Genomic DNA, 13,179 nt, shown 5'->3' on the forward strand with positions numbered 1-13,179 from the left:
GGGCAGCTGTCCCCCACCCCCCTTTGCTACCCCCATGACTGCTGGCTGGATTCCATCTAGATCTAGTGATTTGTTATTTTTAAACATCCCCGATTGCCTCGTTTCGCGTTTGTGTGGGCGTGTGCATGGGTTTGTGTCAACATCTGTTCCCGTTTGGGCAAGACTTTCATTGTCTTGCTTTTAATAACTTCCTTGCCTCTGCTGTTTATCACGGTCCACGCCGACATCTTCGTGCATTCGGTGGCCGCTTTCCCGATCTGCTGCATACTGTATACAGTACTTTATTGTTATTATTGATGCTGTTGTTTTGCATACCCTTTGTGATCGTTGCAGGAAAAACATTTCCGCGACCTCTCCAGGGACTTCCACTCCCTCTAGTGGCTCTTCAAAAATAACAGTAAAACACCCAGCCATTTCGTGACTGTCCCATTTCTAAGTAAAATCTCCCTCGGGGAGGGGTGGGGAGGGAACCCCCTCCCGCTTAGTCAAGAGGTCACAAAGTTCAAGGGAATTTCTCAAGAGCCAATAGGCGAGATGGGCACCAGCAGCTTCGGTTGCCGATACTGAGCATGCTCGGGGGAGGTGGAGCATGCTCACTCCCTCTTTCCAAGGTACGGATGCCGAGCGAGGGAGCCTCGGCAAGGATAGGGAGCAAAGCCATGGAGGGTGGAAGGAAGCGGCGGAGCTGGCGGAGCGCCCCTTTCCCGCTGCTGCTGCTGCTGAGTCTCGCCCCTGAGCTCGTCCTGCCGGTCGCCCAGGCTCGGAGCCTCCGCTTTGTTACCTTGGTGAGCAGCAGGAAAGGGAGGCAAGACAAGAAAGAAAGGGATTGGGGGGGGGCGATCTTTTTTTGGGGGGGGGGTTGCCACGTGACAGAAGGCTTCCCAAGCCCCAAATGGCCAGCAAGGAAAGGGAGGAAAATCTCGATCGGCCCTTTTTAAAACAACAACAACACACCCATGAAATTCGTGTTGAAAACAAGTGGCTTTTCTTCGCTGCGGGTTGCGCTTTGCAATCGAAGCCGAGATCGCGATTTCTCCGTTAAGAAAATAATCGAAAATTACAAGGGTTTGGGTTCCCCTAAGTGTTGGTATAGCAGGAGCCAAGGAGGACCCAAGAAGATCAGGGTGCTTGGTCCCCATCCCCCCCCCTCCGCCACGTTTTTTCTTTGCTGCGTATCTCCCAGCGCCTTCGGCTATCTCGAGAGCCGGCTGCTGGGCTTGACAGCAACCTCGCCTCGCTTCAGGGTTGGGGTGGAGCAAGAGCCCTAGTGATCTCTGGCCCGAGGCAAAATGCATGGGAATTGGGCAAACAGGAGAGGTAGAGGACGCCAGCACCTGCTGTCTAACGGTGAACTATTTTGGTTTTCAGTTATACCGCCACGGAGACCGCTCTCCTGTGAAGGCATATCCCCGAGATCCCTATCAGGAAAGCGCCTGGCCCCAGGGATTTGGGCAACTTTCTCAGGTGGGTATCTCAGAAAAAGCGACCTGTGGGAAACTTTGAACCCCAAGGAAACCCATTTCCCAACAGGAGAATGCAGAACTATTTTCTTTGAAGAAGAAATTGTGTCAAAACATGGCATGTTATTATTTGTGGCAGTGGTGGGGTAATTCTCCATGCAGCTCCAGTCTGAGGTTTCCTCTTTTGCCACTGCTGCTGCTGCTGCTGTTCCTCTTGGGAGCTATTTTTAGTTCCGCTTTCCTTTTCTCTTTCCTACCCCAGGGAAATGACAGTGCCTTTTAAAATCAGATAAAGCAGTAACTTTATTTAAAAGACAACAGTTTTCCCTGTTGTTGTTTTTATAAAAGCAACATATGTATAGCTTACAAACCTGCAAAACATGTTGCGGGGGAAGCGGAGGACTGTGTCATTCATTTCAGAACAGATTTTGGTTAACATTTCCTGTGTCAGCAGTGGTCAAGCTGTAAGTATTTGTTCTCATTTTCGTTGGTGTGTGGTTGTGCAAGCAAGCACAAAAACCTGCTTTGCTGTTAATTTGTTGCTGTTGATACGCGTAGGAAGGAATGCAGCAGCAGTGGGACCTTGGTCGAGCGCTTCGAAGCCGTTATCATGGATTCCTCAATTCCTCATACAATAGACAAGAGGTTAGTGCATTGTCGCAAATTGCTAGAGGTATCGTGACCATGCAGTGTCCTCTTTGCCCTCCTTCCTGTATTAAAATCTCTTTCCTCTCTCTTTCTAAGTAAGTGGCTGAGGAAAATAATGGAACAACATGAAAGCCTGTTCTTTCAAATGGCATCTTCCATGTAAACAGTTTGTCAAATCCCTGCTTGGGTTAAAATAGTAAAGGAACAATAAACAATTGCTGACCAGGGCAGTGACGTAAAGGAAAGTAAAAGGAATAAGAAGATGGCATCTGAGATGGACTGAACTTTGTTTGGTCAAACAGGCCACTCAAGACAAAGGGAATCGCCTGGGACACAATAAGAGACTGGGGTACTTGATAAGAGTATAGATCAGATGATTTTCTCCTGCTCTCATGCCAGTAGATGGACATGTTTGAGCGTGTTTGTTGAAAAATCTCTTTTGAGAACTGTCAGGAGTTCTCTGGTGAGTTGGCCTGTAGTTTTCCACTGCCTTTTTCTGTGATGAAAGCAGATAATGGAAGGCATGGCCCATGAACCAAATTCAGGTAAATACAACAGTAAGAACATCTCCCAAACCCTGTGATGCACTTCAGCTGTCAAGCAGGAATTTATGACGTCTGGCTTGCCTTGCCACATGCACAAAAACCTGCCCAACTGGATTGTTAACCACCTTCTGAGTGTTTTTATTTAACTTTGTCTCAGTGCCACTCAGTAAACAGTTTTAAATGTGCATAAAGGACAATATGAAATGGAACGATAGGCCTATTTTATTCCTGTTAGGAACATTGTTTTTATTTATTTCTACATTTATATCCCACCTTTTCCTCCAAGGAGCTCCAGGTGGCATACACAGTTCTCCTTCCCCGTTTTATCTTCACAACAGCTGTGTGAGGTAGGCTAGGCGGAGGGACAGCGACTCACCCCAGATCACCCAGGGAGCTGCCTGGCCGAGTGGGGATTTGAATCCTGGACTCCCAGGTCTAGTTTGGCAGTCCGAACTGGCACTGCTGGTGTGGTGTTATAGCACAGCATGACTGTTCTACAGCAGCAGCATATATTAGACAACGTGTTCTTCCTATGCAACAGCTTCTTGTAGGCCCTCAAATTTTCCAGCGAAAGCTACAATTTAAATTATGATGAAAGCTCTTCAGGAACATTTTTATTAGCCTTTGTGCCCATCCTGTTAGAGCTCAACCTAGGTAGGCAACAGCAGTGCTGCTTTGGGGATTTCTTCCTGTGTCACGTTTCCAAGCTAAGTGCTGCTTCATGCGATGGGCCCTGCAGTTCCACCATGGTCAGCTGGGGTCTCTCTTTTGTGTAACACCTCCAGGAGATTTGCATGCCTGGAAACACAGTTCTAGAAACTGTGATTGGCTGAGGCTTCCAGAAGTCTGCTTAGCACACCTAAAGAACTCCACTAATGCTCTTTAGGTGTGTCCAAAGCTCAATCAGTTCTTGTTGCAAGTGGGGTAATTGCTCTTTGGCTGCAATGTGTGAAGTGGCAACGAGACAGAGAACTGAAAGCCATATCAACTCAGCCTGGTCACAGATCATGCCCCATATTATCCGCCTGCTGGCCCAGCCCAGGATGAATTGAGAGCAGGAGCCCTGCTTCCGTTGCCTTCGCTACTTGTGCCTTCTAAGCTGATGCCCTGCCAATCTGGGTATGCTGCATGTAACTTGCACATATTGCAGAGAGGATGTTTTCAAGCCCCACATCTTTGTCCTCTTGCCTGAATTAGAGTCATTGCTGACTTAGTGGCTGCACCTGGAAATACAGCAGTAGCGGCAACTGAAGGAGGTGTCAGAGGGAAAGTTGCAGAGGGTTTTCTCTTGTGACATGCAGCTTGGGCTTGCTCTGGAGCAATTTGCTCTCCAGGCACCTGTTGTTTCTTGGTGAAACAGCATGGTCAAGTGACTTCTATGGGGCTTGAAGGCAAGAGTCCTGGCTCTTGTACATGGGAGTAGGATTGAACAGCTGTTGAGGCCTGAAAATTGTACATTGTTGTAAATTTGGCTGTAAGTCGCTTTGGGTTGCCTTGGGCAAGATAAAGCAACCAACAAATGTAAATGAATGAATGAACCTGCACTCCATCTCATATGCCTTTTAGTGTGGATATATCAACAAGCAGCACTTTTCTAGTTGCTGCTGAACTTCCTGGAAAAGCCTGTGTCGCAGCTGGTCTGATTCAGCCCATTCCTCTCAGAGCTGGAGACTAAATCTAACCCAGGCACCTCTCAGCTTCCACTATCTGTTGCTTATCTGCAGGTAGCTCAGCTTGCTATCTTTTTGGAAGACTAATGAAAAAAACGTAATATATTGTGTGCTGACAGTTGTCTTTTTAAAAGACTGCGCCAAGCCCACGGAACTCATTTGAGAGCAGACCAAAATATGTGGAGTAAACGTTCGCATTCTGAAATGCTTCAGGGAATAACAACATCAGGTGCCTGTTGAAAACAAAGACTAGTTAAAGAAACAGGGATAAATTAAGGGATTGGGAATTATCTCAAAGGGTGCTTATTTCCACACTGTTTGATTACATTATGTGTTCTTAAGTCCTAGGCTATGACATACACTCCCTTCTTAGAACTCAAGTTGTTTATTTGCATAAGTGAAGATTCAAGTGGAATATCCTGTTTGGAGGGAGCCTTTTTATTTTGCCCTGCAGGTTTTGTGCTGTCATAGACACACTCCTGTTAGTGACTTGCCCACCGCGGGCATTGAAGCATTAAATTCCTTGTGGAGAATGATACATAGAGGCACATCTGTAGGGCTTTAAGATAGGGGTTACAGACAACATATGCAGGCTTCTTCAGTCTGTGCCAGTTCCCCTTCATTCCATATGTCCTTTAGATAATTAGGGGACCACTATATGATCTGTCCTTGTAGCTAGCCTAGAACAACACTTTGCATTTTCAAGCCATGATACAACAGCACTCAACTCAGCATTCAGCGTGGGTGGCCTGTAGCCTTGGAAAGTGACACACACATAACTCAAGGCTAGAACATCTGTGTTTTGGATTTGTGAAGTTCCATTGCCATTTCTGTAGCTTCCCTGACCACAGCTATGCTCGATTTTCTAGCTCATCTGCTGCCTCTACTTTACTTTCCCTCCCAAGCTCCCATTCTATTTCCTTGCTTTCTATAGCAGCTCAGATATTCAGAATAGCAATGTGTATCAAATTGTTCTTTGATCAGACTCTGTTGGAACCTGTTTATTGCCGGCTTCCTCACTATGTCTCTTGTTAAGAGCATGTCAGCACTGCAGCAGAACCATGAACATAAATAACCTTCTGTATTTGATTCTATACTCTGGCAGATCTACATACGCAGCACAGATTTTGATCGGACCCTGATGAGTGCCGAGGCCAATCTGGCAGGACTGTACCCTCCCGAAGGGTGGCAAGTGTTCAACCCCAATATTTCTTGGCAGCCGATTCCTGTCCACACAGTACCTGACTCAGCAGAGCATGTAAGTCACTTTCAGACCTAAGTACCAGTAGACTGGACCTTCTTGCATAAAAACACTTCTCTCTCTCTCTCTTCAATTGTTTTCATCTACCCTGAATGCTACCATTCCACTTCTTCATCCTGACTCCTTAGCGATTCCTGTTTTGGAGCAAGTTGCATTTCTCAGGCCCCGTTTCACCTGTCTGGAGGCAGACAGCCTCTTTGCTTTCAGCAACTAGCCCATTCACAAGCAGACGCAACAGTTAGCATTGCTTGTAAAGATGGATTCACGGTCAAATGATCCTCTTAGTGAACATCTCTGTTTTGCCTCTGTCCAGCTCCTGAAGTTTCCATTATCTCCCTGTCCCCGCTACGAACAGCTGCAAAATGAGACCCGGCAGACAGCAGAGTATGTGAATAAGACCATCCAGTACATGGTATGTCAAGTTTGATGTACTTCTCTATCTCTTTATACAATGGTGGTGGCATGGAGAGATGGAAGAGCTGACTGTCCTTTTCTCCTGCAGGGATTTCTAGAGATGGTGGCAAACAAGACGGGAATTCAGGATGTCTCCCTTGAGTCTGTCTGGAGTGTATATGACACACTCTTCTGTGAGGTGAGCTGGCCATCTGTAGACATTAGTCATTTGCCCTACAATCCATTTAAAATTCTTAACCTGGGTAGTATCAGAAGCTGTCTGTGCTCTTGGCTCTAGAACCCAGGCTCAGGGGCCAAATGCAGCCCTCAAAGCCTTTTCGGCAGCCCTTGGCAATATGAGACACCCCACCCAGCAGCCCTTGCACTGCTGGATGAGGTGTGAGGGCTCTGACAGGGTCCTGGAGTCTTCCTGTCTCCTCCCAAAGCCTAGTTAGTACTTTCTTAGCTTTAGGACCTAGCCAGAGCCTTGTGCCTCCTTCCCAAAGTCTGGTGCCTTGGTTAGCCGGCAGTATGAGGACTGGGGTGTGTGTGTGTCAAATTCGGCCTCACTTCTTCCCCCCCCCCCCCACGGGTGCGACAAAGCTGTGTGTGGCCCACAGGTTCCATGCTAAATTACTCTTGTGACCCACTTGGTATGAAAAGTTGGACCGCCCTACTCTAGGCCACATTCTCTCTCCTCAGGCTACACCTCTTGCTACCCCTGCTCTGCACCTTCCTTGAGTACTTTTGCTTGCTTGGAGGATGCAGAGCTAGCTGTGTGTGTGTGTGTGTGTGTGTGTGTGTGTGTGTGTAGAAAGCTCTGGTCTCTGTGTGGCTGTAACATAGCCAGTTGCACAAAAGAAAGAGTTGCATCTGTTGTTCCGTCCTTTTTGCCTTTGTCCTCACCCACCACTGACATGTGACCACCCAAACAAATTAACAAACAGCCTCCCCCCAACCCCAACGATTTTAAAAACTGGGAGGGGGCAAAAGGCCTTAGTGGGCACCAAGGGAGGTGCCCACTACACTAGGGGCTCCATTTCTGGCAGGCCCTTCCACATGGCCCTAATTGTGGTCTAGGGATGCAGGTGGCACTGTGGTCTAAACCACTGAGCCTCATGGGCTTGCCGATCAGAAGGTTGGCGGTTCGAATCTGCACAACGGAGTGAGCTTGTGTTGCTCTGTCCCAGCTCCCGCCAACCTATCAGTTCAAAAGCATGCCAGTGCAAGTAGATAAATAGGTATCTCTGTGGTGGGAAACTAAATGGCGTTTCCGTGTGCTCTGGCTTCTGTCACGGTGTCCCATCGCGCCAGAAGTGGTTTAGTCATGCTGGCCACATGACCCGGAAAGCTGTCTGTGGACAAACGCTGGCTCCCTCGGCCTGAAAGCGAGATGAGCGCCACATCCCATAGTCACCTTTGACTGGACTTAAATGTCCAGGAGTACTTTACCTTTACTTAATTGTGCTCTAGTGGGAAAACTGCATTGAGAAGTGAGATGATTGCAAGAGAACAGAGCAGATTTGAAGCTTCCTTCCGACACAATTTCTGTTCACAGAAATTCTTTTCTGTGGGAAAGGCTTATCCTGTCTACTTTCTGCCACAGATGTGCGAAGAAGCTTCCCTTGTCAAGTTGAGAAACAGGTGTTAGTGCAACGTTAAAATCTGCATAATCAGTTTTTACTTAAAAGTGCGAGCATCACAGTCAGACACGTTAGACCTGAAACTCCATGCAAGTAATAATGAATATTGTGTCACTTGGATAAGTAGATTAATCTGCTTATTGTGAAGGAAAGCTTGGGAGTTTACAAAATGAAGGCTACCGGAGGCTGTTAGGAAAGCACAGTTCCTTCCTCTGCATCCCCAACCCTTGAGCACACCAAAGATTTGAAAGCAAAGTATTTTCTCTTCATGAATTCTGATCATAATGACTGTTGAGTTTTGATCCAAACAGCATTGCTTTACAAATGCATCTGTGGTCCTGGGTTGAGGCATTTAAGTTCAGAGGGCAAAAATTTGCCTTAGACCATAGGGCAAGCTCATTCCGGACCAGCTGCCATAACTCGGGGCGGGGGGGCTTTCATTCTTGTTTGCCTAGTTTGTATCTCTGAGTGGCCTCTCTCTCTCTTGCAACATCTTTCCAGAAAACACACAAAAAACATCTTCCCGATTGGGTAACTCTCAATGTGATGACTCAGCTGAAGCAGCTGAAAGATTTCAGCTTCGAATTCCTCTTTGGGATCCACAAACAGGTGGAAAAAGCTCGTTTGCAGGGTGGTAAGTGAAAGAACATGGAAGGCAGGTTGGGAAAGAGCGGAGGAACATTCACTCACTGGTCAAGAACTAGGTTCTGATAGTTTGTTCTGTTTCTGCAGGTGTCCTTCTGTCTCAAATAAGGAAAAACCTTACTCTTGCTGCAAATGCCTCCACGCCTCGCCACTTCAAAATGCTAATGTACTCAGCAGTAAGTTTGTTTCTGGGAGCTGTGCTTGCCTTCTCCTTATTACCATCTTGTGAACAAAAAAAAAAACCCAGCTGCAGCTTCCAGCAGAGTTTCTCCTGCTCTGTGAAAGGAATAAGCAAATTAGCACTTCTGTCTCTTTGCAGCAACTACGGATGCTACAAAAAAACTCCAGATGCTTTCACAAGCAACAGAGAACTTTGTCACTTAGCCTCTCCTTGTAGCGCAGTTCCAAATGTTCCGCTTAGTTTATTTATTTACTTACTAAATGTGTTAGTCGCTTTATCTTGTCCAGGGCAACCCAAAGCTACTTACAACCAAACGGTGTTGAAATAGGTGCCAGCCTTTTTTCCATGGTCCTGGAGCCCCTTTCTTATTCTTCCTACCAACACCTTGGGAATCTCTGCCAATCTGCCTTCTTCTGAAATGTGGTTTTAAGTCCCCTTCCATATGCACAAAGGAGATGTTCACATTTTTCTTCCTCTTTCTCAGCATGACACCACCCTTGTGGCACTGCAGATGGCTCTGGATGTTTACAGCGGGAGGCAGCCACCTTATGCCTCATGTCATATATTTGAGCTGCATCAGGAGGATGATGGGTGAGGGCTTCATGAAGCATATCAATCAAAGGAAATGGTATTCAGAGGCAATAATCTATCAGCCTGCTGTACCTTAACTTTTGTCCACATATTCACAGGAGATGAAATAAGGTAAAAATAAGACTTGCAGTCTTAAGATGAAGAAGAGTTTATACTTCTCTCCCCTGTGCTGATGGAGTTACCAGTGAATATGTTAGTAAAGCCTTACGTCTGATATGACTCTGTTAGAATCACAAGCAGGAATATCAACAGTACTTTTATGCATCTCTGAATTTAAGAACACCTGACAAAGCACATATAGTATATTCCTGTTAACAGTCATGTTTGTAACCCAAGGTACCACTGTACTTTTATGAGTTATTTGTAACTAACATCCAGTCTAATTTTTAGTTTTTGCCCCTTGCTCAAAAACAAGGAGGGACAACCCAGCATTTGTTAATTTCTAGCATTCCTCATATATCTAAGGGTGGAAGGGGGTTGTACGATGATTTAGGGCTTGATTCCAGTAGAAAACATGATATGAAGATGGACGGCAAATCATCAGAATCTCAGTTCCTCTCTTCCCTGTTTTGCTCCTAGTAACTTTTCAGTGGAGATGTTCTTTCGGAATGAGAGTGGGAAGGAGCCTTACCCAGTGCAGCTGCCTGGCTGCGCACAGCGTTGTCCCCTGCTGAATTTCCTGCAACTCACCGAGCCTGTTATTCCACAGGACTGGAAACAAGAATGTCAGATAGCAAGCACCATAAAAGACACAGGTGAGTGGAGGTTGTTCCAGTAGATAAGCCAAAGGAGGACTGAAGTGATTTCAAGTGCCATAAGCAAATTTTTTTTTCATTTCACCCTCTGCAGAACTTATTGTGGTTTTGGCTGTCTGTGGATCCATCCTCTTCCTGCTTATTATCCTGCTCCTGACAGTACTCTTCCGTTCCAAGTCCCAGCCTCCTGGCTACCGGCACGTTTCTAATGAAGGAGAGGAACAGCCTTGACATTTGCTCCAGCCCCTCCTGAGGCAGCAGGAGAGCACGGTGCTGACTCTAGAGACAAGAGGGGCTTCTTTCAGTGACTAAGGGTCTTCTTCATTTGTCCTGATTGCTGCTTCTAAGCCAAAAGGCCCAGACTCTGCGGTGGAGCTGTTGTGGCTATCGGATGCAGTCGAGCTGCCAAGCGAATAATACAGTCATGAACTAGGAGTGAAATGCAAGCATGATTTGGGGTTGCTGTTTGCCAGTACGTGACTGGTTCTATCAAGGACCCCGTCTTGCTTCTTTTGAACACAATATGCTGAAGTCTCTGCTACTGGTGCAGAATGGGCAGCCATCCGAAATGAAACCTGCTGCTCCTCAGAAAGCCTTGGTTCCACCTAGCAGTTGTTACTTGAACCTCCCTGAACTGTGGGAAAGGGGCCTGGTGCTATAACTGCCTTCTCCAGCTGAGTTATTAACTGGGAATCAAACCACTGCCTCTCTGTCTTACGTCCTTGGCTCTTAGCCATTGGGTCCATACAGAAGGATAAGGTTGGGGCTGGACCCAATCTTATATAACAGAGGAAAAAATGACTTTCTCAAAAGCAGCCTTCTTCCCATTTGTCACTGACTACAGAAATTCAGTAAGTGGAACGCAGTACACTTCCTCTGTTTCCCCACTATTTTCAGCCTCAACGTATTCTTACAAAGCAGTGCAGCCCTGTGTTTAATGGGAAGTGAACTAGTGGAATTTAGAAGTGCTTATTAGCAAAGGCCTGGCTAGAATCATTCTTTAAATGCCCTGTATCATGCACAATATTCTGGACCAGCAGATTCAAAGAAAATCTGCTCTTTTAAAAACAAAGGTAAGTCTCTAAGGCAGAAAAAGATGCAAACGTAGCTAACTATGTTGCCCTATAGAAAGAATCTTTGTGTATCAAGTGTAGCATGAGAATTTCACAGTAAGGATCTGCAGCTTCTGTGGAAAATCTTCCTGTCATGCCACACTTTATAGATGACGGCATACATATTCTTTCTAATACATCTTCAAGCACTTTCTCATCATGCATGTTATATCTGACATGCAAAGAACACAAAAATAAGCATCTCTGCTTTTCTAAAAACACAAAGAAATTAAGAACACTCACTGCTGCAAAGTCCGTTATATTCTTGCAGAGAAGCTGGTAAAATGTGGGCTGGATGAGTTAATTGGTTAGGGGGAACAAAACAAATTCCTTCCAGTAGCACCTTAAAGACCAACTAAGTCAGTTCTTGGTATGAGCTTTCGTGTGCATGCACACTTCTTCAGATACACTGAAACAGAAGTTTCCAGACCCTTCTATATAGTGAGAAGGTGGGGAGGGGTATTACTCAGAAGGGTGGTGGGAATGGGTGATTGGCAGATAGCTGTGATGAGCCTGTTGACGACTCTTAACGAGAGTCAACAGGCTGATCGTCAACAGGCTCATCACAGCTATCTGCCAATCACCCATTCCCACCACCCTTCTGAGTAATACCCCTCCCCACCTTCTCACTATATAGAAGGGTCTGGAAACTTCTGTTTCAGTGTATCTGAAGAAGTGTGCATGCACACGAAAGCTCATACCAAGAACTGACTTAGTTGGTCTTTAAGGTGCTACTGGAAGGAATTTGTTTTGTTTTGACTGGCAGACCAACACGGCTACCTATCTGTACTTGGTTAGGGGGATTTGCAGAGGAAGGGGGTGCCTGGGTGTCATCCCTGGGGGGGGGGTGACATTGCGCCCCCCTGGGATGCTTGCCCCAACCCCACGGGCAGCTAGCCCTCCCCCCGAGTGCACAGCATGTGTGCCGCTCCAGGTGCCAGAGCAGCTAGCTCCGTCTCTGATTTGTAGCTGATTGACTGGCCAAACCCAAAGAGTGTTCACTAATGGTTCCTCACCATCCTGGATAAAAGTGACGAGTGGAGTGCTGCAAGGTTCTGTCCTGAGCCTGTTGTTATTCAATGTCTTTCTAAACTTGGATAAAGGCAGGACTGTTTTTCAACTGGAACTCGCCGGAATTCAATTCCAGCACCTCTCAGGTGGGCGCCATTGCCATTATAAGAGAAGAAGGGAGGCGTTCATGGTGAGTTCTGGCACCTTTACCCAGAAAAATAGCACTATATAAAGGTATGCTCATCAAATTGGCAGATGACACCAAACTGGGAGGGGTAGCTAATGCCACAGAAGACAGAATCAGGATTCAATATGACCTTAACAAATTGGAGAACTGGGTCAAAGCTAAGAAAATTAATTTCAATAGGGACCAAGGTAAAGTTCTGCACTTAGGCAGGAATAACCAATGGGGGACACCTGGCTTGCCAGTAGAAAGTGAACTCAGGGTCTTAGTGGACCACAACCTTAACATGAGTCAGCAGTGTGATGCAGCAGCAAAAAAAAAGCTAATGCTATTCTACGCTGCATCAACAGAAGTATAGTGCCCAGATCAAGGGAAATAATATTCTGCCTTAGTCGTACCACACCTGGAGTGCTGTGTCCAGTTCTGGGCACTACAATTTAAGAAGGATATTGACAAGCAGCAACATATGCAGAGGAAGGTGACCAAGATGATCAAGGGATGAGAGGAGATATGATAGCCATCTTCAAATATCTAAAGGGCTGTCACATGGAAGATGGAACAGTCTTGTTCTCTCCTGCTCCAGAGTGTAGGACCAGAACCAATGGATTCAAGTTACATGAAAGAAGATTCCAGCTAAACAACCAGAACTTTCTGACAGCAAGAGCTGTTCAACAGTGGAACAAACTTGCTCAGAAGGTGCACCTTCCTTGGAGGTTGTTAAGCAGATGTTGAATGGTCACCTGTTATCAATGCTTTGGTTGAGATTCCTGCATTACAGGGGGTTGGACTAGATGACCCTCAAGAGTCCCTTCCAACTCTACAATTTTATGATTCTATGAACCTGCATATATTGCATACATCTGGCAACACGTCATGCAATATAATTCTGCAAAAAAGGGGGGGGGGGAAATGGCCAACTCGGTTTGCAGCTGTCAGCATCTATATTTTCCCCATTGCTGATCACCCAACTGCATGGCATGGTTCCTGCAGGGCAGGATGCAAACACAGAGCCAAATGAAGTCCAGCACAATTGGTTGATTACTATTACATGTATTTCCTGCAAGCCAGGTAAAAAATCAA

The 13,179-nt window shown here is 46.2% G+C and overlaps 1 protein-coding gene across 1 annotated transcript; it reads left to right on the forward strand.

Moving 5' to 3' along the window:
* The first annotated feature begins 509 nt into the window (after positions 1 to 509).
* Positions 510 to 10,490, forward strand: ACP2 (acid phosphatase 2, lysosomal). The gene is made up of 11 exons (XM_081856049.1): positions 510 to 785; positions 1,369 to 1,464; positions 2,019 to 2,105; positions 5,429 to 5,581; positions 5,898 to 5,996; positions 6,087 to 6,176; positions 8,122 to 8,254; positions 8,353 to 8,441; positions 8,931 to 9,037; positions 9,617 to 9,792; positions 9,887 to 10,490. Exons 1-11 carry the CDS (start codon positions 570 to 572, stop codon positions 10,021 to 10,023), a joined length of 1,383 nt encoding a protein of 460 aa, XP_081712175.1. The 5' UTR covers positions 510 to 569; the 3' UTR covers positions 10,024 to 10,490.
* The last annotated feature ends 2,689 nt before the right edge of the window (positions 10,491 to 13,179 follow it).

This window comes from Podarcis erhardii (assembly GCF_964252035.2).
Source record: "Podarcis erhardii genome assembly, chromosome: 1".
Lineage (NCBI taxonomy): Eukaryota > Metazoa > Chordata > Lepidosauria > Squamata > Lacertidae > Podarcis > Podarcis erhardii.

Bases quoted from the DNA above. Each gene is read 5' to 3' on its own strand.
- ACP2 (XM_081856049.1), top strand. From the start codon at position 570: ATGCTCGGGGGAGGTGGAGCATGCTCACTCCCTCTTTCCAAGGTACGG. The intron at 2,106-5,428 runs GTTAGTGCATTG...ATACTCTGGCAG, and splicing joins CCTCATACAATAGACAAGAG to ATCTACATACGCAGCACAGA. The intron at 5,582-5,897 runs GTAAGTCACTTT...GCCTCTGTCCAG, and splicing joins TACCTGACTCAGCAGAGCAT to CTCCTGAAGTTTCCATTATC.